At 44.4% G+C, this 15,143-nt stretch overlaps 1 protein-coding gene across 1 annotated transcript in view; it reads left to right on the forward strand.

Annotated features, from left to right (window-relative positions):
- Nucleotides 1-3,174: 3,174 nt before the first annotated feature.
- Nucleotides 3,175-15,143, forward strand: part of LOC149452112 (galactosylgalactosylxylosylprotein 3-beta-glucuronosyltransferase 1-like) — a 13,440-nt gene continuing 1,471 nt past the window's right edge. The window contains exons 1-2 of the mRNA XM_089689745.1: nt 3,175-3,244; nt 4,870-5,255. Coding sequence (XP_089545871.1) covers nt 3,175-3,244; nt 4,870-5,255 — 456 coding nt within the window. The remainder of the gene's footprint in view (nt 3,245-4,869; nt 5,256-15,143) is intronic.

A 15,143-nucleotide genomic window follows, 5' to 3' on the forward strand; every position in this document is an offset into this window, starting at 1 on the left:
TAAAACTTTTTTTTTACTTTTTTCTGACCTCCGGAACGGATTAATTGGTTTTCAATGCATTTACAATTTTTTTTTTAATCATGTCCCTGTACAGTATTTATGCCTTTAAAGTGCACTTTATAAAGAGTTTTGAACAGATAAAATACTTTTTTTTTACTTTTTCCTGACCTCCTGAACGGATTAATTGATTTTCAATGCATTCCTATGGATAAAGGGGCCAGAGTAAAGTGTTCTATCAATTTTCTGATTAAAGTACATGGAGGGTTCAACTAAGGGTAATATTTGAACAAGAGTTTGTCAAGGTCCTACCTTTCCTCAGACCTTGTGCTGCTCCATGTGCTGGCATCCATCTTAGGTGTCTGCGAAGCATTGTGGGATCCTTCATGCTTTCAGCCCTCTGCGGATCATCCCCCATGAGGTGGCGGCTTATCACAAAGAAGTCTGCTGTTTGTGGCTGTCCATTGCATTTGTGTCCTGTCTGTTGCACAGCAGCAAGCTCCTGTTTAGCTACTCATTGCTTTCCTGGATACCGACTCGGCTTTGGCTAAGACTCCTCCTGGCTCCTGATCTTGGCTCTGGTGACGATTCTTCCTGGCTCCTGATCCCGGCTCTGGTGACGATTCTTCCTGGCTCCTGATCCCGGCTCTGGTGACGATTCTTCCTGGCTCTTGACCCCGGCTTTGGCTACGATTTCCGCTGTTGGACTTGCATAGACTCTTGTCTTATTTTTATATTAATAAACCTACCTTTAATTGCACCTCCTTGTGTGTCTGGCTCCTCACTCCCTGACACTACACGAATGCCCTGAATCCTGATGGTGCAGGTACGCCCTCGCTCACCTACGTTTTCTGTCCCACCCGTTCCTCCCTCCTCCTTCCTTCTCCTCCCACGCCTCCTGGGGATGGCTTGTCTGGTGGTGAGCCCATGCAGCTGGGGTTTGCTCGCCTTTCCGAGGGGGAGAGGGCCTCTCGGCATCGGGAGGGTCGCTGCGTGTACTGTGGTCTCGGTGGGCATTTTCGTCAGTCCTGTCCGGTCCGTCCGGGAAACGCTTGCACCTGAGATCCTGTCGGGGGCAGATCTTGGGTGGAGTTTCCTCGTCCCCGGTTTTCCGCAAAGATGAACCGCTAATCACTGTTGTCCTCTCTTGGGCGGAAGGCTCGGTGACAGCCCAGGCGTTGGTAGACTCTGGTGCTGGAGGGTTGTTTATGGACAGTTCGTTTGCTGCCCAGTACTCCATTCCTCTGCAGGCTCGAGTTACTCCATTGGTCCTCGAGGCGATAGATGGCAGGCCCCTGGAACCACCGCAGGTTACCCACGAGACCCTGCCGGTAGAAGTAGCTATTGGGGCTGTTCACAGGGAGTTGGCCTGTTTCCAGGTAATTTCTTCCCCACACTACTCCGTGGTTTTGGGATATCCCTGGCTTCAGAAGCACAATCCGACCTTTGATTGGCGGTCGGCCGAGATTCTCTCGTGGTCTCCACACTGTGGGGCCGGGTGCATCCGTGGACCTGTTAAGGTGTTTTGTGCCTCCTCGGACTCTGTGTTTGACAAGGTGCACGCCGGTGCTCTGCCTCCTCACCGTCCATACAATTGTGCCATAACCTTACAACCCGGTGCCACTCCTCCGCGTGGCAGGGTGTATCTTCTTTCGGTTGCGTAGAATCAGGCCATGGAGGAGTACGTTGCAGATGCGCTTTCCTGAGGGCACATTCGCAAGTCTACTTCTCCTGCAGGAACTGGCTTTTTCTTTGTAAATTGAGGCCTTGCATTGATTTTAGGGGTCTCAATTGAATCACGATTATGAATGCTTACCCAATTCCGTTGATAACCGAGTTGTTCGACCGCCTCAAGGGAGCATCGGTCTTTACTAAACTCGACCTTAGGGCTGCGTACAACCTCGTACGGATCAAGGAGGGCGACGAGTGGAAGACCGCGTTCAACACCAGAACCGGCCACTATGAATCCCTGGTTATGCCCTTCGGGTTGTGTAACGCACCTGTGGTCTTTCAGGAGTTCATTAATGATGTCTTTCATGACTTGTTGCAGCAGTGCGTGGTGGTTTACTTGGACTACATCCTGGTTTACTCTGCGTCTATGGAGTCTCATATCCAGGATGTTAAGCAAGTCTGCAACGATTACGTGAGAACGGGCTTTTCTGTAAGCTCGAGAAGTGTGAATTTCACCGATCCCAGGTTGCCTTTTTGGGCTACATCATTTCCGCTGTGGGATTTTCCATGGACCCTCAGAAGGTTTCGGCGGTTCTGCAGTGGCCTCATCCTAGTGGTCTTCGGTCCATTCAGAGCTTTTTGGGATTCGCCAACTATTATCGGAAGTTTATCAGGAACTTCTCCACGCTGGCCAAGCCTCTCTCAGATCAGACCAAGAAGGGCAGTAATCCCCACGAGTGGTCATCCGAGGCCATCTTAGCTTTCAAAGCTCTGAAATCCGCCTTCGCTTCGGCTCTGATACTGTCTCATCCCAATCCTGGGTTGCCTTTTGTCCTCGAGGTTGATGCATCTGAGACGGGAGTAGGCGCCCTCTTGTCTCAGCATCGGTCACCCGAGGGACCCCTACTTCCTTGTGGGTTCTACTCCAGGAAGCTTTCCTCCGCAGAATGCAACTACCAGATTGAAGACAAGGAGTTGGTGGCCATTATTCAGGCTCTCAAGGAATGGAGGCACCTGCTCGAGGGTTCTGCGGTTCCGGTTCTCATTCTCACTGACCACAAGAACCTGACATATCTCTCGGAAGCTAAGAGGTTGACGCCCCGTCAGGCCAGATGGGCTCTGTTCTTGTCGCGTTTTAACTATGTGGTCTCCTATTTGCCTGGCTCCAAGAATGTCAGGGCTGATGCCTTGTCACGGCAATACTCTGAGCTGTCCAGGGAGGACTCTGAGCCGACCTCAGTCATACCTCTGGATCAGATTCTGGCTGCCATTCGTACCAGCCTGACTTCTCCCCTTGGGGGAGCAGATTTTGGTGGCTCAAACTGATGCTCCCTCTGAAAGACCGGCTGGAAGATGTTTCGTATCTGAGGGATTGCGCATCCGCTTGCTGCGTACCTACCATAATTCCAAAACCGCCAGTCATCCAGGGAGGAACCAGTTGTCCTCAGGGTTATCTCAAAATGTTTGCCAATACGTCTGCGACATTTCCCTTTTATCTACGTCATAATGTATCCAGTAGTAATTAGTCGAATCCAACTGGACTTCTGTTCTGGTTCTGTAGTGTTAAAGACGTCTGGTACTGTAGCTTATTTGAGCCACTTCTTCAATTCTCACCAGTTGCAGGGTATACAACTCAAAATGATTGCCGGCATGTACTGTATGTGAAGGTTCTCATTCATTCAGGTCATGGTATATCTAGTAGTAGTTCGTCCAACCAAAGTTAGGTGTAAAACTATAATTAAAACTGTTATTATTATTATACAGGATTTATATCGAGCCAACAGTTTGCTCAGTGCTTTACAATATAATGGGAGACAATACAGCAACAATACAGTTCAATACAAGAGGGTTATAAAGGCCCTGATCCTTGGAGCTTACAATCTAAGAGGGAGGGGCTGGTGGTGCAAACATAATAACTGTGGGGGATGGACTGGTAGGAGGAAGAGAAGATTCAGTTATTAGCTGAAGGCAGGATAGGCTTCCTTGAAGAGATAGGTTTTCAGAGATATCCAAAAAGTGGGCAGAGTTGGCGATAGACGGATAGATTGGGGTAAAGAGTTCCAGATGATGGGGGAGGCTCTGGAGAAATCTTGGAGATGAGCATGGGAGGTGGAGACAAGGGAGCTAGAGAGCAGGAGGTCGTGGGAGGAGCAGAGAGGACGGTTTGGGTGACATTTGGAGACAAGATCGGTGAAGTAGTTTGGGGCAGAGTTGGGAATGGCTTTATATGTGATTATTAATGTTTTGAATTTTATTAATTGAGCAATGGGAAGCCAGTGGATGGATTTGTAGAGAGGGTTTGAGGACACTGAGTGAAGGCCAGTGGAGGGATTGGTAGAGAGCGATGGAGGACACTGAGTGAAGGCCAGTGGAGGGATTGGCAAAGAGGGGTGGAGGACACTTAGTGGAGGCCAGCTGAAGGATTGGCAGAGAGGGATGGAGGACACTGAATGGAGGCCAGTGGAGGGATTGGCAGAGAGGGGCGGAGGACACTGAGTGGAGGTCAGTGGAGGGATTGGCAGAGAGGGATAGAGGACACTGAGTGGAGGTCCGTGGAGGAATTGGCAGAGAGGCGTGGAGGATACTGAGTGGAGGCCAGTGGAGGGATTGGCAGAGAGGGGTGGAGGACACTGAGTGGAGACCAGTGGAGTGATTGGCAGAGAGGGATGGCAGATATAGAATGGTTGGTAAAGAACTAGGGTATAGTTTGAATTTGGGATTGGATGAGAAATGGAATTAAAGTCCCGCTCCAGGATAATCAGAGTTAGAGCTAGAACTTGGGTTAGAACAAAGAAACAAGAAATAGTATTGGGTTCAGAACTAGTGTTAGGGTTCGAATAAAGATGGGAACTAGGGTGAGAGGTGGAGGTAGAACTAGGGTAAGGTTTAAATTTGGGATTGGATGAGAAATGGAATTAAAGCCTAGGATTATCTGGTGATTCTGGTGGCTCTTTGATGGTGTTTTTGCGTAAACATTACTAAGGGGTCTATAGAGAGCCAACCCTGGAGCCCAACCCTGGGACAATCCCACTACAAACATGCAAATCTAAGGATGAATATCTGTTTTACCAATTTGAGTCCAGTCACGTCCTAAGAGCTTATCAATTCTCTTTTTATTTTTCAACATTTACCACAAAAATTGGCAAGTTTAAAAAAAAAACTATAAGTTATTGGGAATAATCCATATATTCATTTTTTCAGCTATTAAATTCCTGAGTTTTGTGTCAGAGAAGGTCATAATTCCCACCATCTTCATCATCACCCCAACATACAAACGTCTAGTCCAGAAAGCAGAGCTGACTCGCCTCACCCACACGTTTCGTCAAGTCCCGGCCCTGCACTGGATTGTGGTGGAAGATGCCCTGCAAAAGACTCAGCTAGTCAGGAACCTCCTGCAGAGCTCAGGGATCCCGTACACTCACCTTTGCATCAAGACCACGAAAGGGGTGACCAAAGCTCGTGGGACCTCCCAAAGGAATTTGGGCCTCAGCTGGTTGCGGGAGACGTTTTACCCCGAGGATGCCCCTGAGGGTGTGGTGTACTTCGCTGATGATGACAACACCTACAGCCTGGAGATCTTTGAAGAGGTGAGAAGTGGGGACATCTACACTATCTGAGTGTCATCCACAGAGGGCGTCAAAGAGGCTGCACTGACCTTGTCTCATTCTGAATGCAGCCAAGTATCATGATCAGCTTGGCCCATATACACATTGGTTTGTGATATCCGTGTGACCACTCTGGGCATCTCTAGCTGTAGAAATTGGCAAACAACAAACTTTTTGGAAATCATGTTTTGGTGAATAGAACAAAATGAGCACCCAAGTATGTAAAATGGTCTAACAGGGTTTTATCTGCAGAGAGGAAAAAGAAAATCTCTCTGTTAGACGGTCAGTTGATGAGAGATCTACCTGTGTATGCCCTGTCTTAGAAAGATTTTAATGACCTTATGTTCTGTATCACAGATCTCCAAACTTTCTAAACAAGGACCAGTTTACAGGCCTTCAGACATTAGGGGGTAAGACTGTAGCCACTGGGAGTAGACAAAGGCTTGGTGGGCTGTGGGAGAAAAAAAAATACATAGTGCCTTTGGTCAGTAGGAGGAGGAATAGTGCCCCATTATTGTTGTCGGTTGGGGGGAATAGTGCCCCATTGTTGCTGTTAGTGGAAGGAACAGTGCCCCACTGTTAGTGTCAAGTGCAGGTATTTTGCCCCACTGTTGATGTCAGTGGAAGGACTGGTGCCCCATCGTTGGTGTCAGTGAAAGGAATAATGCCTTGTGTCATTGAAAGGGACAGTACCCCAGGGGCCGGAAACAAACAAGCATAGGGCTGCATACGGCCCACAGGCTGCAATTTGGAGCCCACTGTTCTTTATAATAGGGATATATTTACTGGGTTGGTTTATGGTCCATCCAACACGCAGTCTTTGGGCTCAACCATACTGAAATAAATCCTCTGTCCAAGTGATACAATTGTACACCAAAACCCAGCAAAGGACAGGGAACGTCTTCCTCCCCCTCCTGAGCACCAGTTCTGTGTATTGCCCTTCCTATAGACCACCAATATAATGGACAGTCTTCCCCCAACTCATACTCGATAGAATTGACAGTTTTGTCCCACTGACCACCAATGTAATGGACAGTTTTCTTCCTTCTCACCACCAATGTAATAGACAGTCTTCCCTCTACACATATCCAATAGAATTGACAGTTTTGTCCCACTGACCGCCAATGTAATGGACAGTTTTCCTCCTTCTCATCAGCAATGTAATGGACAGTCTTCCTCCAACTCATACCCGATAGAATTGACAGTTTTGTCCCACTGACCACCAATGTAAGGGAAAGTTTTCCTCCTTCTCATCACCAATGTAATGGACAGTCTTCCCCAACTCATACCCGATAGAATTGACAGTTTTGTCCCACTGACCACTAATGTAATGGACAGTTTTCCTCCTTCTCACCACCAATGTAATGGACAGTCTTCCTTCAACTCATACCCGATAGAATTGACAGTTTTGTCCTACTGACCGCCAAAGTAATGGAAAATTTTCCTCCTTCTCACCACCAATGTAATGGACAGTCTTCCCCAACTCATACCCGATAGAATTGACAGTTTTGTCCCACTGACCACTAATGTAATGGACAGTTTTCCTCCTTCTCACCACCAATGTAATGGACAGTCTTCCTTCAACTCATACCCGATAAAATTGACAGTTTTGTCCTACTGACCGCCAAAGTAATGGAAAATTTTCCTCCTTCTCACCACCAATGTAATGGACAGTCTTCCCCCAACTCATACCCAATAGAATTGACAGTTTTGTCCCACTGACCGCCAATGTAATGGACAGTTTTCCTCCTTCTCACCACCAATGTAATGGACAGTCTTCCTTCAACTCATACCCAATAGAATTGACAGTTTTGTCCTGCTGACCACCAATGTAATGGACAGTCCTCCATCTACACACCACCAATGTAATGGATCGTTTTCCTCCGCCTCACCACCAATGTAATGGATAGTTTTCCTCCACCTCACCACCAATGTAATGGATAGTTTTCCTCCACCTCACCACCAATGTTATGGACAGTCTTCCATCTACGCACCACCAATGTAATAGACAGTCTTCCATCTACGCACCACCAATGTAATGGACAGTCTTCCATCTACGCACCACCTATGTAATGGACAATCTTCCTCCCACTGTCCACCTATTATGAGAATTTTTCCTCCCACAGACCACCAAATATGTGAACTCCTTTCCCTGACTACCGACAAAGGAAAATATTCCTTCCACTGAGCAGCAATGTTGAGGAATTTTTCCTTCCAATGACCACAACAGCTGGGGACACTTCATCTCGCTGGCCACCATGTACAGGGCTGTATGTTACATACTCCTGACTGTAGCACTCTGTACACTATACTGTATATTGCATTACATACTCCTGACCACTAAACTCTGTCTCTTGTGTATACTTTGTATTCTCATGACCCCTGTGCTCTGTACGCTGTGATGTCCATTACATAACTCTGTACGTTGTGAAGTACATTACATACTTCTGATTAAAGTGTTCCCTGTCTTATTGGTTGCTGGCTTATGAGCGGGGCCAGATGTTTGGTACCCAACGGGAAGTAAATGCACACGGAGACCAGAGAATGCAGCACAACGTATTAACACAAAGTTCCAACAAGGTGGCAACAGGGACTGAATCTTGCAGCTGAACAGTTTCTATACACTATATTGCCAAGAGAATTGGGCCTGCCCTCCAGATCATTGGATTCAGGTGTCCCAATCCTCTCCATGGCCACAGGTGTTGGGTGGTGCTATCATCATGGTCAGGATCTCCCATATGTTGGATGCCATTTTTTCTGTATTGAAATGTCAGTGATGGTTCTTGTTGGTATTATCATGGTAAGGATCTCAAATACACTATATTGCCAAAAGTATTGACCCTGCCCTCTAGATCATTAGATTAAAGTGTTCCAATCCCCTCCATGGCCACAGGTGTTGGTTGGCGCTATCATCATGGTTAGGATCTCACATATGTTGGATGCCAATTTTCCTGTATTGAAATGTCAGTGATGGTTCTTGTTGGTATTATCATGGTAAGGATCTTAAATACACTATAGTGCCAAAAGTATTGGCCCCGCCCTCCAAATCATGGCATTCAGGTGTTCCAATCACCTCCATGGCCACAGGTGTTGGGTGGTGCTATCCTCATGCATAGGATCTCACATATGTTGGATGCCATTTTTTCTGTATTGAAATGTCAGTGATGGTTCTTGTTGGTATTATCATGGTAAGGGTCTCAAATACACTATATTGCCAAAAGTATTGGACCACCCTTCCAGATCACTGGATTTAGGTGTTCCAACCACCTCCATGGCCACAGGTGTTGGTTGGTGCTATCATCATGGTTAGGATCTCACATATGTTTAATGCCATTTTTTCCGTATTGAAATGTCAGTGATTGTTCTTGTTGGTATTATCATGGTAAGGGTCTCAAATACACTATATTGCTAAAAGTACTGGCCCCGCCCTCCCAATCATGTGATTCAGGTGTTCCAATCCCCTCCATGGACACAGGTGTATACAATCAAGCCCCTAGGCATGCAGACTGCTTCTACAAACATTGGTGAAAGAATGGGTCGCTCTCAGGAGCTCACTGGTCCCTTGATAGGTGGCCACCTGGGCAATAAGTCCATCATTTCCTGGCTACTAAATATTCCACGCTCAACCAGCTATGACCAGAAGGGACCATGCGTGGACTGTAACACTCACAGAGAAGGGAGTTCTGTATACATAGAAATACAGAAGACTGAAAGCAGAAAAAGAGCTTCACTGAATCTGCCCCTGTACATCTCTCCAAGACATATGGCCTCCAGTGTGACACCGCATGATTTGAGTGTGCGCCAAATTTCAGGAATCGTGGACATAAATACAACTTTTTGAAAAAGGAAAGTTTTGAAAGGGAGATCCATGTCTTTCACAGTAGACATTAGGCTTGAGATCGCAGCAAGAAAAGTCAAAAGAATAATGAGTTATCTAAAAGCTACAGCAGAGTCTTCTCCTGTAATATCCGTTGGTCAATGCTGAAAGTTTGCGGTACAAGTGATCTGCTTTATTGGTCAACTTGAGTTAATAAAGATACAGCCTTTCAGAATAACTCAGATCTCCTTTTCCAGCTTTATACAATTCTGAAAATGGTTCTGAAACTCACATATACTATGTGTATGTGTATATATATATATATATATATATATATATATATATTATATACGCACTATATTGCCAAAGTATTCAGCCCACCCTCCATATCATGTGGTTCAGGTGTTCCAATCCCCTCCCAATCATGTGATTCAGGTGTTCCAATCCCCTCCAAATCATGTGATTCAGGTGTTCCAATCCCCTCCCAATCATGTGATTCAGGTGTTCCAATCCCCTCCATATCATGTGATTCAGGTGTTCCAATCCCCTCCATATCATGTGATTCAGGTGCTCCAATCCCCTCCATGGACACAGGTGTATACAATCAAGCCCCTAGGCATGCAGACGGCTTCTACAAACATTGGTGAAAGAATGGGTCGCTCTCAGGAGCTCAGTGACTCCAAGCGTGGTCCCGTGATAGGTGGCCACCTGGGCAATAAGTCCATCCGTGACATTTCCTGGCTACTAAATATTCCACGCTCAACTGTTAGTGGGATTATAACAAAGTGGAAGCAACTGGGAACAACAGCAACTCAGCCACCAAGTGGTAGGCCACGTCACATGACAGGGCGGGGTCAGCGCATGCTGAAGCGCACAGTGCGCAGAAGTCGCCAACTGTCTGCAGAGTCCATAGCTAAAGACCTCCAAACTTGGTGTGGCCTTCAGATGAGCCCAACAACAGTGCGTAGAGAGCTTCATGGAATGGGTTTCCATGGCCGAGAAGCTGCATCCAAGCCAGAGAACACTCGTTTCCTAACCCCCCCGCCGCTCAGTTGCTGACAATTCGCAGCTCTTTAAATGAAGCTGGGAGTTCCTGTGTAAATACAGCGGCTCTAGCAGCTGCTGCCGTCAATAAGAGATCGTCCAACAAGTGTTTATCAACATTGTTCTGAGGCCAAATGGATACAAAGTCACATTGTTGTACCTCAGGTCTTTCATTCATCAGCAGATCCAGGGGAAGAGCTTCCATCTGCATTTGTTCTCAGTTAACCCTTCTATACCAACAAACGTTTATAAATGACGTGTATTGCCTCACTTCCGGGGTCACAGCTGTCGTCCCTCGGCTACTGAAGCCAAGGAAGCAGCTAAACAAGCACAATTTGTACTTGGTTAGCTGAAGTAGAGGACGGGGGGCATGGGGGGGTTATTTACTAAAGCTGGAGCGTGAAAAATCTGGTGCAGCTCTGCATAGAAACCAATCAGCTTCCAGATTTTATTGCCAAAGCTTAATTTAAAGTACAATCAGTCTGTAGATGCAGGAAAACATGCTTGTTATACTCACTGTGGAACCTAAGGGGTTAATCCTCCACATTGTTTAAAAAGGCTGTTTGATCCTGTCTTCTCTGATCCTCCCCTTCTTCTACTGTTCCCAATTCATCTGCTGATAGAACAGAGCCTTGGGGCAAGCTGCACATGCTCAGTTTGGTCTGTATTGCTAGGGAGTGTTTGTTTTTCTCTTGGGAGAGTGCATGTGATCAGCACAGGGCCAATCAGCAATGTCCAGACAGAGGTAAGGGGTCCTGCATCCTCCTAGAGCAGAATGAAAACTCCTCCTACAAGCTTTAAACAGTGCTCTGCTGGACACTGATAGAAGTCACAAGACTGCTATATACTGCTGATGAGAAAAGGTATTTAGAATTTTATATTTACTACAATAATTGCATTTCCATGTTCTGTGTACTGTGGGAGATCAGATATAGTGAATGCGGGGTCCGGGGAGAGCGGATATAGTGAATGCAGGGTCCGGGGAGAGCGGATATAGTGAATTCAGGCTCTGGGGAGAGTGGATATAGTGAATGCGGGGTCCGGGGAGAGCGGATATAGTGAATGCAGGGTCCGGGGAGAGCGGATTTAGTGAATGCGGGGTCCGGGGAGAGCGGATATAGTGAATGCAGGGTCCGGGGAGAGCGAATATGGTGAATGCAGGGTCCGGGGAGAGTGGATATAGTGAATGCAGGGTCCGGGGAGGCCAGATATAGGGAATGCAGGGTCCAGGGAGACCAGATATAATGAATGCAGGGTCCGGGGAGACCGGATATAATGAATGCAGGGACCGGGGAGAGCGGATATAGTGAATGCAGGGACCGGGGAGAGCAGATATAGTGAATGCAGGGACCGGGGAGAGCGGATATAATGAATGCAGGGACCAGGGAGAGCGGATATAATGAATGCAGGGACCGGGGAGAGCAGATATAGTGAATGCAGGGACCGGGTAGAGCGGATATAGTGAATGCAGGGTCTGGGGGAGACCAGATATAATGAATGCAGGGTACGGGGAGAGCGGATATAGTGAATGCAGGGTCCGGGGAGAGCGGATATAGTGAATGCAAGGTCCGGGGAGAGCGGATATAGCGAATGCAGGGTCTGGGGGAGACCAGATATAATGAATGCAGGGTCCTGGGAGACCGGATATAGTGAATGCAGGGTCCGGAGAGAGCGGATATAGTGAATGCAGGGTCCTGGGAGACCGGATATAGTGAATGCGGGGTCCGGGTAGAGAGGATATAGTGAATGCAGGGTCCGGGGAGAGTGGATATAGTGAATGCAGGGTCTGGGGAGAGCGGATATAGTGAATGCAGGGTCTGGGGAGAGCGGATATAGTGAATGCGGGGTCCGGGGAGAGTGGATATAGTGAATGCAGGGTCTGGGGAGAGCGGATATAGTGAATGCAGGGTCTGGGGAGAGCGGATATAGTGAATGCGGGGTCCGGGGAGACCAGATATAGTGAATGCGGGGTCCGGGAAGAGCGGATATAGTGAATGCAGGGTCCGGGGAGACCGGATATAGTGAATGCGGGGTCCGGGGAGAGCGGATATAGTGAATGCGGGGTCCGGGGGATTAGTAACACATTAACAAGCTGAAGTCAGAAGCTGATTGGCTCCCAGATTCTGAGCACACCCGTTTTAGTAAATCTCCTGATGTCCCCCCAATGTTTCCATGAAGGAGATCTGTCATCTGCCCAATACGATCACATAGATAGCAAGAAACTTAAAGGAAAAAAATGTAAATAAAAATAATGTAGATAAAAATGACAAATAAAATGTTTTATAGCACCCCTGTAACCCCTGTACATGCCCCAATTTAAACACGCATTGTAGGGAGACCATGTGCATGTAAACACAATTTGCACCACACATTTGCGATATCAGAGGGGACGTAGGAGTGGGAGGAATAATTCTAGGGCTTCATTCATTGTTACCTTCAAATCAGTAACCGTAACAGCTTCCAAAATGTCACCTATGGAGATTTTTGGGTACCATCTTATTTTTTGCGATTTCACAGGCATGCGTAATATTAAGGCTTGACATGTTTGGTATCTATTTACTTGATGCAACCCCAACTTTTATATTTTCTCAAACAAAATGGGTATACTATTGTGTTTATTTGCACTAAAATTGTGTATTTTTTTCCCTGAAAATATGCATTTGATAAATAGCTGCGCAATTATCTTTTGGCATAAATAATTGCAACTACCACCATTTTATTCTCTGGGGTCTCTGCTTTCAGAAAATATCTAATTGCTTGGGGGGGTTTAAAGTACTTTCTAGCAAAAATGTATGCGACAATTTAATAAAATCTCCCAATAGACAAATGGCAAAAAACAAATCCTTTTACCTGACAAGTAAAAAAAAAAAAGTTTCTTTAAAATATTGTCTAGTTAACTCCTTGGTAATTCTTAGTTTAACCTAATCAGTCCTTTTTATTTATATTTTATTAACCGTTAATATTTAAACTTTATTTCCATTTTATTTGTTAATTTCTTTGTGCCAGATTTAACAATTGAAAAAAAAAAACTTTTATGTATGTATTTATTTATATATTTATGTCATTTTATTTCTAAATAACTTTGCAAAACTTTTTACCAGAATAACAATTTTAGTGTAATTTTAAATAGGACAAATTATAGAATACAATTTATACAGTAAAACTTTTTTGTTTGTTTAAGTGATCACAAAAAAGAAAGCTGTGTATTTTTTTTTTTTAGTTTTGATACTTTTTTTTGTTACACCTTGAATGACTTACTGAATTACTGATTAATGCAACGCTGTACCCATATCATTTTTTTTTAGACACAAAGATATTTCTTTTGGTGGTATTTAATCACCACTTGGTTTTTTAAATTTTTTTTTTTTTTGCAATATAATTAAAAAAACACCTAACAATTTGAAAAAAAAACAGTTTCTTCGTTTTTGTTAAAAAAAATTTGCAAATAAATATTTTTCCGGAAATTTAGGTCAAAATGTATTCTGCTACATTTATTTGGTAAAAAAAATTACCCAAATCAGCGTATAATATGTATGAAAGTGCTAGAGTCTGCAAACTATGGTATATATCTGAAAATTGATCAATCCTGCTGTACTGACTGCTTATCCCATTTCTTGAGGCTCTAAAATGCCAGGGCAGTACAAAGCCCCCCTTCCCCCGAGGAATTTAGTAAGAGGCATGAAGAGTTTTTTGAAGTTGTAATTTTTAGTCACAATTTTTTGGAAAATGAATGAAATAAAATTAGTTTTTTTTACAGTTTTTTTTTAATATGCTGTCACCAGTGCAGTACAGCGTCATCATATGACTGATATGGCGGTGATTAGGAATACTGACTGGTGACAGAATGTTAAAGAAAAAAATTAAATAATTTTTCATTCCATTTTTTTTCTTTTTTTAACTTCTTTTTTTACTATTTTTTTTTTTTTACATCTTGTCATCAGAGTAGTTCAATGATCAGGGATTTTTCTTTTACACTGTTTTTGCATACAACAGTGAAGTTCACTGTTATAAGCAATCATTTTAGCTGTCATGAATGAGTTAACATTTATGACAACTTTTTTTGACATGCTGTGATTGGCTACAGCTAATCACATAGTACAGGTAGCCAGGTACCATGTGATAGCTGTGAGTGAATCACAGCTTCAATCAGCAAGAAGTCATGAATGGGAACCAATCATGATTTTTTTTTATGGACATAGTAATCATGTGATCGCTATGACCAATCACATACCGGTAACAGCAATCCTTTGGACACAGTGGTCACAGGGGCGGCGCACTGCACACCCATGTGCCTGTAGGCATACATGTACTTGATTATGCCCGGGTGGATGGGAAATGGTAAATTGTTTACAAAAGATAGAAAAAAGAATCAACTGAAAGTAATGAAAATTTGACATTAACCATGTATATAAACGGCCGGACAGGAGCAGTGCAGGTCCCGATCATGTGATCAGTGATTGGCCAATCAGTGATCACATGAATAGTAGTAATCAAGATGTCACTCCCTGACATCATTGCTTACTACGTGTGAAATCTATGAATGATCACAGAGGTCACATGGTGCAGGGCTATTCACAACAGCCTTGTACCATGTGACAAGCTGTGACCAATCACAGCTCACACAGTATTTCTCAATGGCTGCAGGGATGCAGCCAGAGAGAAGAACTGATTGCTTTTAAAGCCTTTATGGGTGTAAAAGCAATCAGTGTAAAAAAAAAAAAATCTTCATCACCCCCCCACAAGTAGTACAGTGTCACTGGTGACACTGTACTGCTAGGGTGAAAAAAAAACATAAATAATAAAATAAAATTAAAAAAAAAAATCTAAAAAATAATTTTGAAACATTATAATTTTTAGTTATAAACTAATTTGGGTTATTTTTTTGTTTTTACTAAAAAGATAACTGAATAAATTTTGGCCAAGATTTATGAAGAAAGATTATTTATTTGCAAAATTTTATAAGAAAAACAGTTTTTTTTTTCAAAATGTTTGGACTTTTTCATTTCTAT

This window comes from Staurois parvus, unplaced genomic scaffold, assembly GCF_062004578.1.
Source record: "Staurois parvus isolate SC_StPar_1 unplaced genomic scaffold, SC_StPar_1.0 ptg000496l, whole genome shotgun sequence".
NCBI classification, from domain to species: Eukaryota; Metazoa; Chordata; class Amphibia; order Anura; family Ranidae; genus Staurois; species Staurois parvus.